General features: G+C 49.8%; 1 protein-coding gene across 5 annotated transcripts in view; it reads left to right on the top strand.

Annotated features, from left to right (window-relative positions):
- The window catches only part of LOC132916184 (leucine-rich repeat-containing protein 24-like), a 143,330-nt gene extending 127,039 nt beyond the window's left edge, over positions 1-16,291 (top strand). For all 5 annotated transcript variants that reach the window (XM_060975962.1, XM_060975961.1, XM_060975960.1 and 2 more), the window contains 2 exons: positions 9,381-10,564; positions 11,735-16,291. In XM_060975962.1, coding sequence (XP_060831945.1) covers positions 9,594-10,564; positions 11,735-12,929 — 2,166 coding nt within the window. In that variant the 5' untranslated portion in view covers positions 9,381-9,593 and the 3' untranslated portion in view covers positions 12,930-16,291. The remainder of the gene's footprint in view (positions 1-9,380; positions 10,565-11,734) is intronic.
- The last annotated feature ends 986 nt before the right edge of the window (positions 16,292-17,277 follow it).

The following is a 17,277-nucleotide window of genomic DNA, read 5'->3' as shown; positions in this document are numbered from 1 at the left end:
GGGCGTCGCCGCAGAAATTGCCTTTCTATCGCCGCCAAGCGTGTCCTCGGTCGCCATATATCGGATTCGTTTGATTTTTTCGTAAGAAAAACTACTCGAGAGAGAATAGAACGAAACTAGGAGAAACTAAACTAAGGCGCGTTCGCGCTATGAAATATTCAACGCCGAACGATTCGCGCTTGTACCGGACGAAATCCGACTCGATCGACTTTACAAATTTTCTAATAAATGTTTTCGGTTCTTTTACGAAGATAGTCTACGAGTCAGTGACGTATCGTTCGGTAAGAGAAGCGTCTTTCGCCGTAAATCGATATCTCGAAACTATATGAGAGTCGGTGATTCAAGGTCGCCATCTTCGATTCTCCCGCATCTTCGATTTTGGATAATCCGGCAACCTCGAGTACACGGTACTTCACGTAGCTTCTTTCGCCGTTAGTCGCTCATTAGCCGAAATCCATTTGTTACTTTACGCGCAAGTTGCGAGGAGAGATGGTAAAACTCGATTATCCGAAGCGATCCGAAGTTGGGTTAATTGGTTCGAGTTCCATCGATAGAAAACGATCACGAACAGCGAGGGAGGAACGAGCAGGACTGCTTAAGGAAATGTCCTGTTTTTAATTAGCTGCCGCTGCTTAATGGCTCGAACCTGCTTTTATTCCATTAGACATTTTCCTGCAGACACAAAGGGGCTGCGAGTTGTCGATTCGAGATACAAATCGAGAACGATCATTGGCTGCGAATCGCTGGAATACCAAACTGCTCGATTAATCGAACAATCAGAAACGCTCGATTCGACGATCTTTTCACGCGTACACCAACGTGGACGATCGAGCGCCTCGGATATCAAACGAATCGACAGCATCGATTAGTTAATCGACTAATCGATGTCATTCGATCGGAGCCACCTCCGGATCCGTCCGATGAATTCGAGGTGGATAAAGGGGCACGTCTTTCGCATCGGCAACTCGCCAAGCTCCTCGATATTCCTAATGGATTGCAAATGTTACGCGGCCACGAAGGACGACGGGTTCTCGGTCGAACGTTCGCTCGATGTTCGCCTCGACGCTTCCCAAAGCCGACGGATATTACCGGTCACCTTGGTTTATACGAGCATGGAACGGAGCGCGAATTAATCCTGCTAGACTGCGCGCCACAGAACGTTAGAGACGACTAGAGAAACTCCGTACGGCGCGGCGCTTCGGACCACATAGACGTAATAAAATTACGGACGACGGAGCGATCGACGGCTTCGAGGATTTCACCGACCGTTCGCAAACGCTGTAACACGTTTCCACGGAATCTCGATCCGAGATTTTCGAGAGAACGAGACGCCGATTTGCCTGCCGCTCTTTCTCCTCTCGCTTCTCCCCGAAAATTCCTCGCAAACACGAAAGCACGGTTACGTCTCGTTGCTCGTGACGATGTTCGGCTAAATCTGTTCAAAATCTGCAAAATATACGGTCAAACATCGACGGTACGATCGGTCGTGATGATAATCGCTCGGCGTTACGAACGTCGGCAACGCGAAAAACAGTATTGTCACGTCGGTGAGCGAACATTTTCTAGGAAGCTGTTCGCCTAACGAGACGAACAAAGCGTTCCATCGGCGGAAGAACGGACGGCGGGCTGCTTGGCAATTCGGTTCGGAGGAACGTCGAACAACGATCGTAATAGGGTAATGCTTCATCGAGTCACCCCTGCAGGTTTCCAGAGTCTTCTCGCGGTCGCACAGGACGAACCGTTCGTGGTGCGGGAACGGGTGTCGATCGATCCCGGCATTCGCTAATTTTACGCTTCGACGGAGCGGGTTATGTTAAAAGATCGCGCAACGTCAGATCGCGATCCGGTATCCCGCTATTGCTCGTCGTCGTCCTTCGATTCGCGCACATACTTTTCCCCTATTTGTCTTATCCGGCGAAATCATCATCGCGTTTTCTCCGTTCGAACGAATCGGCCGGGATTAGCGTTCGTTCTACAATAGAACGCGCTATAATTGAAGTTTCCTTTTCGAACCGTGAAATTGACTTTGCGCTAAACGATGAAGAGTTATTTGCGACACGGGCCGCGATCTCCGTGGCACCGTCCATTCGCTTCGCCGATCCGCAACCAGACGCTCTTCTTCTTCTTATTATTATTGTTATTATCGTTCGAGGGACGCTCGGTAAAAGAATAGAATCGAGTCACCGTTGATCAATTTTCCTCTCCAGAGGGACGTGGACTACGGACAACCCACTCGCATTTCGAAAACTTTGCCAAAAGTTTGACCGTCGGTGCCGGCCGCGCCGGTAAGATGGAACAACGTGGGCAAGATTTCCGAGCTTCTCGATCACCGCGACAAGAATATCTTTAAAAAGACTTTCCGTAGAATCGGACGAAACTCTGGGCGCGAACATGCCCTCCAATTTAATACTTTGACGGCGAGAACCGTATTTTATACGAGAACCGTTTGTTTATAGCATCCGTTGCTTTTTCTTTTCCTTCTGTTCGCTGTTTTATTCAACGGTGGGAAAGGTTTTTATAGCATACCGCGTGATACACGTAGGACGCGAATTCGCGTCTCCGATCGTCAAAGTGTTAAGAGTAATTCGAAATATCGTTCTCCTTTGTTCGCTAGCGTTGCTAGCACGCGTTGCCGTCTCGGTATCGATTATCGTCAGTATTTTTAAGCGTTCGTTGGCATCGTTGCGCTCGTGCACCTATCCGTGAATAATTCTGTCGCAAGAGCATTTCAAAGACGGGCTCGTCGCGTGGCAGTTATAAATTATCGCGTGCTTTCGAAACGAATCATACCGCGACACCGAAAGCAGGCTCGCACGAGGAAAACGAAAGGACGATAACGTCCGATACGGAAGTTGCATCGCATCGGTAACTAGGTTAGACTCCGTGGGATTCACCGGCGACCTGAATTACGGGATAATTATGCGGGAAACGTAGCGAGGAACTCTCGTCTTGCCGGCGAACGCGAGCTTCCCTCTCCAACTTGACCGTACATCGACCGTACTTGCACGCTTATTGTTTGAACGCGAATCGATTCCGCAAAATCGATCGCGAGTATCCCGTACTGCGAAACGGATTTTCACAGCCTTGATCGCCTTTTCGATAATCTTGGCTTTTCAATCTTCGGTCGGAATCCGCGTGACGCTCATGGAATACTTGTATCTTACTTTTTACTTACTAGTCAACTCGTTTCCCAATTTTTCTATTAGTCGCGAAATTGAAAATACGTAATAGAGGGTGGAAAAGCCAGGACGAAACGGGTTTCATACCTTATTAGCCTCCGATCACCTTCGATTTCGCCAATTGAACCATCTTATAAACGGAAATCTATATCTTTCATTTCGCGAGGGATACCTATAATGGAACGAGCAGAGACACGAAAGCATCGCCACGTAACAACGTCCGAAAGAATCGAGACGATGCGTAGCGTGCCAAGGATTCGTCAAACGTAACGATAACGTCAGCGAACGAATCTCGAGCCATGCGAAAGTATTCGAAAAGTTATCGCGAAAACGGATTTTGTACGGCAAGAAAGGCGCGAGGTAGTAAGGTGAAGGGAAGATGAATTAAAAATCAAAGTACAAACCATCTTGGAAAGGATAGCAGGTATCGGATCGAAAGGAAATTCCCTTCTTTCTTTTCTCTTTTTTTTCTTTCTTTTTTTTTTTTTTTTGTCTCCTCTCGTACGACACGATTCTTTGAAATCGTCACCGACGTTGTTCCATGTTTGACAGGCCGAGGAGGAGAAGAAACGAGACGCGCGTTTGCGTTTGTCTTTTTTAAATACAATTTGCTCGAACGGAGCGTAAAATTGCCGAATTCCGTAGATCGATCGTTTCCCCGATTCCAGGGTTGATCCGCCGTTATCTCCGTTCTTCCAGTTTTATGGAATCGAATCGCGCGAGCAGAAATTTTTGAAACGCGAACCGGAACGATCGCGCCGATTCTTCGCCGATTCTTCACCGACAGAAAAAATCGGTCACGCTGGGTAAACCTGTTTTACTGCGAAAAGCCTAGGTTTACGACTCGCCGCGAAAATGGCTCGGGATTCATCTTTCATGGAAGGTTCGTAAGCCTGTCACGTGTCGAGGTACCGTTCTTTCCGATTTATAACGGACGCGATTCGGAATAATCGTGCTTGTAATTGGGTAAGAGAATTGATAAATGGTGCTTTAAATGCATGAAATCCGGGCGTGAAGCTTGAGAACAGAGAGTCTGGGGCAACCATCAAGAGGGAAGCCAGTTTCCTCGTAGGGATTAGTACCCGCGTCTTTCGACGTCAGCGTCCGAGTGATTTCGGTGCGCCGTCGTAGTTGTTTACGCTTTTGGGTTTCCGCGGACGAAAAGAATCCGAGTAAACCGAAGAGGAACGGTCGAGGAGAAGATTGAAAAGGTGGAAGATTCCAAGGGCGAGCGAGGGAACGAGGGTTAAAAGCAAGAGGTTCTCAAACTTGATGAATCGTCTGGTCGTTCGAGATCGGAACGCGAGCCAATACATACGCTTCCTACGTTTAAGAATGAAACACTCGTTCATCGAAATCGGCGATAACCTAATCGCAGACTATCCGATATCCTGTTAATTTCGTTCCACCCGGAACGAGTCGAATGCCGTTGCACGAGCAACGATCGCGGCAGATATTTGGAAATCGGAACGAAAAAGAGAGACGAATATCCGAAAGTTTGGGAACCTCTAGCGGCGCAGTGGGAGAGATAAGGGTGGATTTGGTCCACTCGGTCGGATCGATGAGAGACCCGTAGGTTGTCCTCTTGTTCGTCTAGGGTATTGTAAGTCGAGGACGAAGACTTTGATGGCCTTTTTCTCGGTAGAAGAGCCACGAACAACAGCTTCGATCGGATGCAAGCAACTTTAACGAATATCTCGTCGACTCTTTTGTCATTGCTTCTCCTTTGTCCAGCGACGCTTAATGTGGCCAATCACGGGTCGATGTTAATTAAATTCGTTTGTATTCTTACTCGTTGTCTCGTTCTCCGAGGAACGCTGCCCGTGTCTACCTTTTTTCCCGATTCGCTTTATTCTCGTTCGACGGCTCGACTGGCACGATCAAAGTATCGGGTCGTCCCGAAACTTTCTCTTCTTTTACGAGGAAATAATAGACGCGCGATTCTATCGCGACAAGAAACGTTACGCATCTGTCGTTTCCCTCTAAAACGAAAGAAACTTTCGATAGGATCCGATCCGATCCGATCCAATATGATACGATACGATACGATACGATACGATACGATACGATACGTTGTTTCTCTAGCCACGAATACGAACGTTATAAACGTTCGTAAACAATTCTATTCGCATGATATTTAATTCGAACGTAGAGTCACCGTTTCTCTCGTTCCACTAGCATTTTCCATCTTCGAGCGATGCCCGTATCTCGGCAAGCCTGCGAATATTTCCCCACTGGCGTTTTTCTTCGTCTCGACGAACGCTCGTCGTTGAATCGGTGTCGCGATAGAGACCATTACCTTCTTCGCGGCAGGCAAGAAACTCGAAGTTGGATTCTCGAAGACGCGGCGCGGCATCCAGTTTATCGGAAATGCTATCGAGAATACATCGAATTCCCATTTTTCGTCTCCTCTTTCATTTTCGCACGAATGGCTAGGGTGTCAGGGCTGGTTCGACTAGAACGGAGGAAGAAACAGCCGTGACACAGCGCGTTTTATACCTAGTATCTGGCAATTTCTTGCGCGTTTTTAACAGCGGTCGTTTAACCGATGGATATCTCGGCGAACCGGTGAAAATATTCTGGCCGCCGTTCGAACAGTAGAAGAAGTCGTTTAACGAAAACGTCGGTAAAAAGTCCATGAAATTTCAGTCGAACCGGATGGTTTTCGATGATATTCGGTGACCGGATTATCGCCGAACGAGCAATTTATCATCCCTGTGCAATGTTTCGCGCGCCTCGTTTCCTTCAGTTCTTCTCTCTGTTTCAAGTTCAGACCGGGAAATTCCTCGAACGTTGTTCGCCCTAGCTTCGTTTACCTTTCTTTTTCTTTCGTCTACAGGTTTTACGTCACGAACCGATAAAGAACGATCAAAGCTATCGCGGCTCTCGTTTTATCGGGGCCTCGTTCCTACGATTTTATTATTACCGGCAATAAACGCAGGCCATTCCGCAGCCGATAGACACGTTGGTTTCGCCTATCCGGTAAGAGAGGGAATTCGACAAAATCAGGAAATACGAGTGGAATTGCCACGGTATTTCAAGCGTTTCGACGTCAGAGGTATTTAGGTTCGAATTTCATTAGTGGTAGGCCTGTGCGACTCCTCTTCGTCTTTACGAATTCTACCAGGTGTCTGTCGAGCGTCCCCGTTTGTTTATTCGACCCAAACGAACCCACGGAGATAGAAGTCTTGGCAATGGAAGCTTTCCCTCGACGCGCATTTCGATCAGCCCCGTCCGAAGTAGGAACGTGCTGCGTACGGATAACCTTCTTCCTCTACCATCCGCGTATTCCCTTCGCGTACGATACGCTGTTCCAAGATACAAAAGTCGACTCGGACCGCTGCTTATTAAACCGGACAAATTCCAAGGAGAGACGCGGAAGAAGAACGTCTACGATAGTTTCCGCGAACAACGGCAGTAATAAATTTCGCTCGACAGTTTGGATTACGAACATGCCAGCCGTGCTGGCATCGAAGAAGCGTGATATTCTTAATGCTGTGTGGTCCGCTGGATCCGATCGACGAGGAATCAAGCAAAGACGTTGGTTCGCCAGAGGCAGGGGAAACGTTAACGCGTTAGAAGGAGCATCGTCGGAATTGCGGAGAAAAAAAGTGGCGATAGTAGATATTGGATTGGAAATGTCGAGCAGGCAATATCCTCGAGGCCTCCCTTTGCACCAGAGCCGCTGGAAAACCTCGTTGAACGGAGGGTGGGGGGGGGGGGGGGGGCATGCTGGAATAAAGCCACGAAAAATCGTGGGGTTTGCGCGCCTAACCGCCACGCCACGTCGCGGCCGCTCGATATTCCGATATCCTGATATCGGTCGCCACCCCGCGCCGCCAGGAGTGTTTCTTCTCCAGTCGACGTCTTCGCCGTCGGGATGCACACGCTCTCGCCCCTCGTCCCACGCCTCTTCGCTATACTACCCTCTCTCCGCTCCACCGGTTGTCCGCATCGTCCGCCACCTTTTTTCGCCGACGAAACGTCTCGCCGTTTCTCCCTCGCCGACTTGCCGACGCTTTCTTTCGCGCACTCCGAACCCAGCTCCGACCGTGTTTCCACGGTTATTCGATAGTTGCAGTTGCTCGCTGTTTCTGTTCGATCGTTGGCCGAACCGAGGATTTCATCTTCCGTTTCTTTTCCGATACTCTTTCTCGCGTCTCTCGTCAAATGTTTCATTAAACGAGGCTTCTATCTTCGTCGATATCGAACAGCTCTTGACCCGTGCTTGTATCCGCTCGATCTTGGAGATTTCGCTAATGGACCGCGATTTCAGCACTTCGACATCGCGGCAAAGAGGATTTGCCACGGTGGTGGATTTAATACGTCGAAGAGGAACAATTTCCATTTACTCCGTCTACCACGGCGAAACTCCGGCTTTCGCGAAACCCGCAGTTTCCTCCGCGATATCCACTCGAGAAGAGGACTCGTCCGTTCGGAATACCAAACGACACGGAGACGCGAGCATATCAAAGCTGGAAAAACACTTCCTGAAGGGATTAACTTCTCGTTTATGCGACGAGTTTCCTCGCAACGCGATACACTCTGCTCTTTCTTGCTCCTTCTCGGTTTCCCCATCGCCTCTCGACTCCCACTTTCAAAGTCCTCCGACTACACACTTTCCTACTCTCGTTGAATCCCTTCTCCCGTCCTCGCACCCGTCTCGCCGACATTTTCCAAGTTTCGCGCAGCCTAACGCGGGCCAGATTTTTCCATAAAATACGCCCGGCTCTCTCGCCGGCACAACTCGATCCTCCTCGCCAATTCCTGATCGCACTTTTACGAGCGAAAGATACGGACGGCCAGCTTCGCGTACTCCGCTTTCATCGAGGTTGCGAGCTTTCTCTCAGCCAGAAGATCGAATTCTCGTTACTCGATCTGATCCATCGACAAAATGCTCTACCCGTTTCCGATGGTAGCCTAGAACGGTTAATTCTAACTAACAACTATCTCGTTCCTCGCGATAATAACGCTATGTCGTTGAATTTTCATCGCGACAAATCCGTAGATCGTTCGTCGATGGCTAATCAAACATTTAGGAGGGAACGGGATAGGTTCGCCGCCGCGGAGAGCGTCAGTCGTGGAAACGACGATCGTTTCGGCGAGATGAATCGATTATAGGAAAGGTTCCGCGTCAACTTTACGAGCCCCCGGGTTTACGATCGAGACACGGTGTGTCCTTCGGAGAAGCGATCCCGGATCCCGTGTCTCGCAATTAAGAACGCCACTATCACGGCCTAATTTTCAAGTACACACTATCGCCTGCTTACTCGCTTTGCGTCGACGCGGCGTGACGCGTCGATCGGTACGCGCTCCGATGCCTCGTACAAAACGTACCGCAGGTTCGGACGATTAATTATTAATACGTACTACGTCAATTAGAGAACAGTATCTACGCCGATCCATGGAAACGTCAACGGTGTCTGTTTCATGGGTGCCACGAACGCTGAATTTCCAACCAATTACACGCCTCGTTGTGCGAGGTCGATGCTTTCACGTCGTTATTATTAATTAATCGTCGAGCGACGAAAACCGTTCCTTGTTTTACTTTATCTTTCTTCCTTCCTTCCTTTCTTTCTTTCTCTCTTTCTTTCTTTCCCTTTTACTGCTTCTTCGATTTTTCTCTCCCTTTTTTTCTCCCTCTCGTTTCTTTCTTTTTTTTTTTTTTTTTTTTTTCTTTTCGTTAGACATCACGAACCCGGAACTGGCAAAGTAGCAAATAGAACGAGCTCGTTTGAAAAATATAAAGCCTCGATGGAACCTTCTGACCTATTTTTCGCGCGTTCGTTGTAAGCTCATAAATTTTTGTACGATGATGAACGCGCTAACCTCGTCGTTTTAAAGAGCATGTATATGCAGGCGGGTGGAATACGAGCGCTCATTTACGGAGAGCATGTGCACACTGCGAGCCGGCTGTCTAAAACGAAGCACCATTAGTTACCTAGATACGAAAATATCGTCGATCGGGTTGTTACCGGCAGGTAATGGTAAGGCAGATAAAGAAATAGCGTCTCCGGAGTTGTAGCGTCTCCTACGCGGTTAGAAGTTGTAGAACTTGTTGTTTGCTTGTAGAAGTTGTTTGCTCGTTAACGCCAAATTTCTTCGTTATTTTCTTCTTTTTTTTTTTTTTTTTTTTTATGCAGTGGAACGGTCGGGAATCGGCTTTGACTAATCGTCGATCGATGATCGTTGTTGTTTCAGGAGATCGACCGCGTCGGCCCGACGAGTTTGCAAACCGGACCAACCATCTTGGAAGACGAGGGGATTGCTGACGATGTTTTCAGCGAGACGAAGCACCGGCTGAAGGCCAAAGTAGAGGCAAAAGCGTGAAACGAGATCGAGTAGAAGATGAGATAGAGATAGAGAAAGAAAGAGAGAGAGCGGGTCGCTGGAGATCTCGAGGAACGAAACACAATGTGCTGGAGTGTGCGAGATTGGTGGGCGCTTCTCGGGACGATGATGTTGTTATCGTGGACGTGGCCGGTGGTGGAGGGTTGCCCGAACATGTGTACGTGCAAGTGGAAGAGCGGGAAAGAGTGGGTGGAGTGCGCGAATCGAGACCTCAAGGGACTTCCCCAAGGAGCAAGGGAGGAGACCCAGGTGTTGGATCTGTCGAACAATCATCTGGTCAGTCTGCCGCCGGAATGCTTTCACGCGCTCGGCTTGATCAATCTGCAACGGCTGTACCTGAGTAGATCGCACATCAGCCGTATAGCAGCCAGAGCGTTCGTCGGTCTGGTGGGGCTGGTGGAGTTGGATCTCTCGGAGAATCTGATCGAGGAGATACCTAGCGAAACTTTCCCCTCCTACTCGAATCTGATGAAGCTACTGCTCAACGGCAATCCTATACGAGAGATCCGTGCAGGAGCGTTCCAGAATCTGCCGCATCTGACCAACCTGGAATTGAGCCACTGCCGGCTGGAGAACATCGAGCAGACGGCGTTCGACGGCCTTCACCTGCTCGAGTGGCTGCGACTCGACGGCAATCGGTTGACTCGCGTGCCCGAACGCACGCTGCCCCTAGGCGGCAGCCTCCGAGGACTCACGCTGCACAACAATCCCTGGGTCTGCGATTGCCGTCTGCAGGCCACGCAAGCTTGGCTCAAGGAATCGGCGCCGGCCGCCCCTCAGGAATCCGACCCCGTCTGCGACGCTCCTGCCAAACTCCGCGGCAAACAGATCAAGACCGTCAACGAACTCGCTTGCCTGCCACGGATCGAGCTCCGGAACCGAGTAGAGGCCTACGAGGGAGACAACGTAACGCTCAAGTGCGACGTTTACGCCGTCCCGGCTGCCAAGCTCACCTGGTGGTTCAACGGCGAACTCTGCGAACTCCAGAACGAGAACGACACGCTCTCCGCTTCCTCGGCTACCACCTTCCCCCGGTAAGTGCAGCCTCCTTCCGAATTTCGATCTCAAAGTTGGCTAAATAAATTGCCAATCGACTCACCGAACCGCCAAACCTTCGAAATATTCGTTGCCGGTATCGTCGAACCGCAAGCAACGTCGAAGTTTCTCGTGCAAAAGCAATACCAGCTGTTGATTCTCATGGACGCGACGCGACCCAACGAAGAAGCATCGCGAACGAAGCGGCGTTCGGTCGCGATCGTTCGCAATCTAAATAAATCTTCGATAACGTTCGAGTATTTCTTCCGTTGAAAATTTCTCGCCAACCCAGCGCGTGTTTCTCGCAGCTTGTTATTGCACCGGCAAATTGTCCGTGGAAATTACGTTGCGAACAGCGTCGCGATTCGACGTCGAATTCCAGCTCTTCGAAAAGACGCTCGTCACGGTCGTTAATCACGAAAGTATTCTAATTAACGGCGCGGCGACGCCGGGGTCGTCCTCGCACCACGAATTTTTAACGACGTCTCCGTAGAATTTCAATGGTTTTCCCGCGTGAATTTTTCCAGGGCTGTTATGCCTGTCCGGTGACACGAAGCACGAGTGCTTTTCACCCCGCCGTTAACGATACTTGCGCCTCGTTAATAATTCAAATTGCGCACGGCGGCCAGAAGAGTGAAAAAGGAGGGTGGCGAACGCGGCCAAACCGCGCGAAGCCGGCGTATAGCGGTCGCCATACAGTTTTCATCGCAAACGGTGTGTCGCGACGCGCTTTCAAAAGCACGCTTTTTAAACAAGCTCGTTTTTAATCGAGCGCGTATGACGCGATTCCATGAAATTTCTACGGCATTTTAACCGCCATAATTCCGACGAAAGGCGAACAGAGCTATCGTTAGCGGGAACAGCATTCTAATTTCAAATTACACGGGCTGCATGTTTGCAAACGAAATTTAATCGCGGCGAAAGGTTAACTTGCATTTTCGCCATTACACCCTTTCTGCCAACTTGCGTTTTCCGCACTCTCTCTCTCTCTCTCTCTCTCTCTCTCTCTCTCTATATATATATATATATATATATATATATATATATATATATATATCTATCCGTCTATCTATCTATCTTTATTTATATCTCTACAGCAAAGATCTATGTATCAAATGTATAAGAAAAGCAACACGACTTGTTGATTCGAGTTTGACGATTCGTTGCAGGTACGTCTACAGGCAGCGCGGCGGGATCAACACGAGCAGCACTCTGCTACTCTACTCCGTGGAGACTTTGAACGAGGGCACGTACACGTGCATAGCGGAGAACGGAGCGGGGTCCGCGGAGGCGAATTTGTCTTTGCGAGTGCTGTTCCAGGAGAAAATAACCGTGGAACCGCCAAACGATCGCTCGAAATCGGGATACGTGGTGGCCATAGCTGCGGGTGCTCTGCTGGGCGCTCTGTTTGCCCTGGGCTCTCTGATCGGTAGCATAGTGTTTTGCGTGCGGAAACGTCGTCGCGACCGCAAGAGGAACTCGAAAGCTCTGGTGTCGCAGAACAAGTCTGTTATGCCCATCACCAAGGATACCGCCACCAGCTTGCCGTGCAGAAAGGGCAACGGCAGCTTGATCGGGCTCGAGCACCAGCAGATAGTGTCGTACACCGAACGAGAGTTGAACCGAGCCGCGACTCTCGAACGCAGAGAGCACAGAAACCTGGAGGAACCGTACTGCAGCCCAGTTTCCAAGTATCTGACGGAACCAGATCTGATAAACGAGGTGCCAGAGACGACGGACGTCGGATACGGTCAGTTGTATCGCCATCAGCCCGGTGACAGACAGATCCTGGAATACGATTCCGGATACCCGCTGCAACCCGATCTACGGCCAGCGAATATCCCACAGCTGAGCTATCTCGATCAAGACGGATACCCGCTCAACTTTGGCCTACCGAAGATCCCTTTCAGCGCCGCGAGCACGCTACCGCGTCTCAGGCAGAGGATGCCCGTGGAAGGTTCGGCGGTCGCGCCACCAGCCAGGTACTCGAGGGAGGCCGAGTTCCTCGCCAGATCGCCAGGTTACGATCCCGTGCTGCCTCGAACCGACACCAGGTACACCGCCGAGGGATACCCTTACCCCGCTCAACAATCGCAGCCGATTCAACCGGTCGAGCAACCCATTCAGCAGCAGCTTCCTGTATCCCCGGTGTCGCCGGTCGCCGTGTTTCCCGAGGTACCGTTCATCCCCTCTCCCCCAGCCGCCTACAGAGGCGAGACGACGCCGCTGTCGCCGAGATCGCTATTAAGCAAAACTGCCCGGGAAGCTGCCGCGGCAGCCGCCGCCAGGGCGGACGATCTTCAGCCGCCTCATCATCCGGAGAGTCCCGACGAGGGATACGTTGGCGACGCGATGGACGTCTAAGAGAATTCGGCATCGACGATACGAAGACGGCTAGCGCATAGATGAGAAGGCCCGCCGGGTCGTTTCCAATCCGATTATCTCGGTTCCCGGGGGGGCATAGCGGAGATCTGTCGCACACACGAACCGAGGAAACTGTCGAGACGTACGTTCGGACAAATTAATCCGAGGGAAACAAGACACGGACACGATTGGCAGAACAAGAAACTCGACAGAGAGCTTCGTCGTCGTCGTCGTCGTCGTCGTCGTCGTCGTCTTCCTTGTCTGGGAGAATAGATATCAGACGTCGTGCGGCCAAAATGCCGGTTGAGCAGGAACAAAAGGAGCCGGAGCAACGGAAACGTAATGGATTAATCAGGTGCGAGGCTTCTCAGGCGTGCCGAATCACGTGTCTGCGGATAATAATTTCTTGTTAGTAGCAGGTCTCCGTGTTCGAGGAACAGCAAGCGTTGCTAATCAAATTGTCTACAGCGCAAAGTGACGGTGGGGGCAACGTTCGAACGCGGTAGCGGATTTTTTTACCAGCTTTTTCCAGGTGAAAAGCATCGTAAAAGCCGTTTTCGGTATAGAACTTTTGGCGGAAAATTCGAGTTGTTTGTCGGAGAAGAGAGTATAGAGAAATTCACGAAATTTTGCGTTGAAATTATACGAGGTCGGTTAGTGGAGCAAAATCCGCGAAATAGAAGAGCGAGCGAGCGAGCGATTTTTCGGCGCTGTGGGACGATCGACGTGGATGCAAGTTCGACGGTGACTGGTGCAGGGAATTTTCGCATGGTTCCGGAACGCAGATCTCCTCGACCATTCTCGCCAGCCTCGCTCGGCAATGGAATTTCCCGGAACGAGGGTTACGCGAGCGGTGCACCGATCGGAGGAATCGAATTTTCCAAGAGCTTACGGAAGCCGACGAACGCAAACGTAGGGCCGCGAGCGCAGTCGGAATTTTGAAAACCGGCTGATCCGATCGCGCAGTCCGATCGAAGCTGATCTGTCCACGAATCGAAGAACGTTCGCCCTTCACGCTCGTATTATTGCGATCTGTCACCCCGACTACAGCCGGAAATTGAAAACGTTGCTGAAACGAACGGTAACTTTGCTCGCTGGTTGGCAACGATGGTCAACTTTGTCAAAGTTATGCGTTTGATAGCGCAGGAATTCTCGATGAAATGGTTGAGAGAAATTGTGTGTGTATGTACATAGGGGACGAGTGGGACGTGTGTGTGTCAAAGTGTAAGAAACGAAAGAAATTACAAAGGAGCGTGTAGCGGAGAGTAAAATACCGAATGGTGTACTACCGACCTTAAAGCTTAAGAATATTCTTCCGTTAACAAACACAAACTCTTTTGCCTCGTTAAAATGTACGTCTTTCATCGTACACGGTACGTTTAAAAGTAAGAGATGCAAATGCGTGGAATAGCAACTCGTTTGCAACGGCAACTGTAAGCGGTAAGACGAGCGCAAAGTGCGAGAGAGAAGCGTGCTTTCGAAGCGAAAAAAGGATACGACGGAGAAGAAACGAGAATACTCTCCTCGTTTACGAGTCCCTCGAGAAGACTCGTTCGATATCTGCTCAAGCTCATACGCATCCTTCATCCCCTTCATCCACCGTTCCATCCCCTGGTCACTTCCTCTTTAGGCTAACCAATTGTATCGTTATTAGAGTCTACTGCTCGTCGGTTTCGCAAGAAACGAACGCTCTATCCCGTCTGGAAAGTTCCGACGAAAAGTTCTAGCAATTCTACCGTAGTGATAATAACGTTAACTCGGTGTTTAAGACTGGTGAACTGTGCGAGATTACGAGAGAGCCGGTATGGGCCTCACCTGGCCCCATGTACAGACACGTTAAATATACATATATATATATATATACATATATGTATAAATTTGTACACCAACTCTGGAAAACGCGAAAACCAACGGACACATACGTACGCAAATGTCCACATATTATATATAATACAAATATACAGACGTGGATACGAATAGGCGGAAACGAGGGTTGGTCAGAACACGCGCTGGACACGCGCGGAAAGTAGATATTTTTTGAAAGGCGTCGTAGAGCCTAACACGCATGACCAGGCAACCGCTCGCTCCGTCTTCTCACCCTGTATTCGTTATCGTTGTGTAGCCGACTTTTAAGAGTTCGATCGTACGCGTTGCTTCGCGATACTCGACCAATCGACACGTATAACCGACTGGAAAACACTTGTAATTTTCACCGTGACTCCTCGTCTTCGTCCAGGAAGGAGACGTGCACATTTTCCTCCGAATTTGTTCAAAGAATCTGCGCAAGGTCGGTCGTGTATCGCGAAGCAGGCTGACGTCGCAGCGATCAAGCGGCAAGGTCGGTTCATCTAGAATCTAGGTACTAAACGAATCGATCGTCCTTCGAGGGCCATCTATCTAGCCTAATCCAGCGCTAGGTTTACGAATTACCATCAGCGGATGGCGGATCGTCGGACGTGCAGCGAAAGGATGCGTAGCTCCGTTCAGTCGATCGTCCATTCGGACGATCGTAAACGCAACTGCTGCTGCCCTCCTTTCTGCCTCTTGTCGATCATCCGCCGATTCACGGACGAACGACGTTTGCTTTACGGTCTGGCGAGGTCAGGACCGAACCTCGGCCGTGGTCGTTAAGAGTTTCTCCTCCCCGAAACGCGAACTCGAATCCGCACATCTTTCCAAGCTCGCCACGGCCCGAATTCCACCACCCTTCGAATTTTTCGTTCGATACGTCGCGTCGCTCTCGCGAGAAACGCCCCGCGTCTCGCCCGCGCGCACACACACACACGCACACAAAATTTTGAATCAGTGTTAACGGCGTTTTACAGGGTATCCGGGTGATTCGCAAAAGGATCGTCGAGACGGAAACTTCGTTAGTTGCGACAATAGGAAGCGATACTGTGGATCAGTGGTAGCTGAAAGCGAGCCGAGTCTACAGACTCCTCCAGACTACCACGATGATGTTGTTCTCGGTTGTAGGAAGGAAATCGAGTTCACTCGAGTATTTTTTCACCTTGAGGTTAATCGTGTTGCCGTACTCGCGTCAACGTTTGCACTAGCGAAAGTCGGATGAGCGCTCAACGATCGAAACTCGCCTCCCGTCTCTGTCTCGACGTTCCAAGTTGTCGAGTCGAAGGACGATCTTCGCCAACTCCGAGTCGCAAATGGAAATATTCTTCCGGTTTTCTCTCGCACGCGTACGCGAGATACGAAAGGGACCGCCGTTGGCGTCAAATCGCGTTTATCGGTTTGCCAAACCAGCGAAAAGGGAGAAAGTTTCGATGAAGAATTTCACGGCAATATATCAAACGTAATAATTTGCGTGGCGCATCCGTACGCGGTGCACGCGCAGGCTAGCAATAAAATTTTCGGGAAAAAAATCGTCGCTGCTCGACCACGGACGCGCCGTAATTCACGACCACGGGAACGCCGCGTTTGAGTTACGACGCGGTCCAGATTATTTGGCACGCCCCGAGTGGAATTAGGTTTACGATGTTCCCCGAACCTCGTCTCGTTTTCCCATCGCGTCGATATACAAAACGCACGTGTTCGTGTACGTACACCGCTTTGTTCTCCGCGTGTTACCGTCCTTTCTTCTTTTACTTTCCTTTTTTTACACTTTCCCATCGTCGATGGGAACGCGCCGCGCGTTCAACAGGGCTCTTATCGCGGCTTCGCTCGAATTTTCCCCTTCGATGTTGTGCGCAATGAATATGTTGTACTTTTTCCGGATTAATTGGACGCGCTTGTTTCGTCGAATTTTTCCCATTTTTCAGCCGCTCTTCCCGACCTCGCTCGCGTATTAACCGGCATCATGAAAATCGTTCGCCTCCCGATAATCGATGGTGAATTTATCGTTCGTAGTGCGACAATCAAAGGCGAAAAAGCAAGCTTTATACGGAACAGCGGAACTTCTTCCACCTCGATTCGTTCGCTTATATTTTATAGAATTTAATTTTGCATTTTCGGCCGTTTCTTTCACAGTTTCCAATGTTTCTCAATTTTATCTCTGACGCGTTATTGGGCAAGCGTTTCGAACTTCAAATTTTTATTTCACTCGTATCGTTTCTCTTACTTCTTTTTTTTTCTTTTTTCTTTTTTTCTTTTTTTCTTTTTTTTCGTCCCGGAACAAACTTTTAGTCCTTTCTCGCAGGATATTTTCGCGAAAAAACCAGTGTGCCAAACTTTGCCCGAGGAAATATCGTAGCTTCGGCCGCGTTGGTGCGGACCCACGACGATTTTCCCTCTCAGTTCCATTTTTGCAACTCGCTTTGCAACAAACAACAGGTGGCTGTGACTCGAACGCGAAACACATACGAAACGTCCATCCGGAACGACTGCCGTTGTCATC

Source organism: Bombus pascuorum, chromosome 2 (assembly GCF_905332965.1).
Source record: "Bombus pascuorum chromosome 2, iyBomPasc1.1, whole genome shotgun sequence".
NCBI lineage: Eukaryota > Metazoa > Arthropoda > Insecta > Hymenoptera > Apidae > Bombus > Bombus pascuorum.
This window is presented reverse-complemented; position numbering and strand designations above follow the sequence as displayed.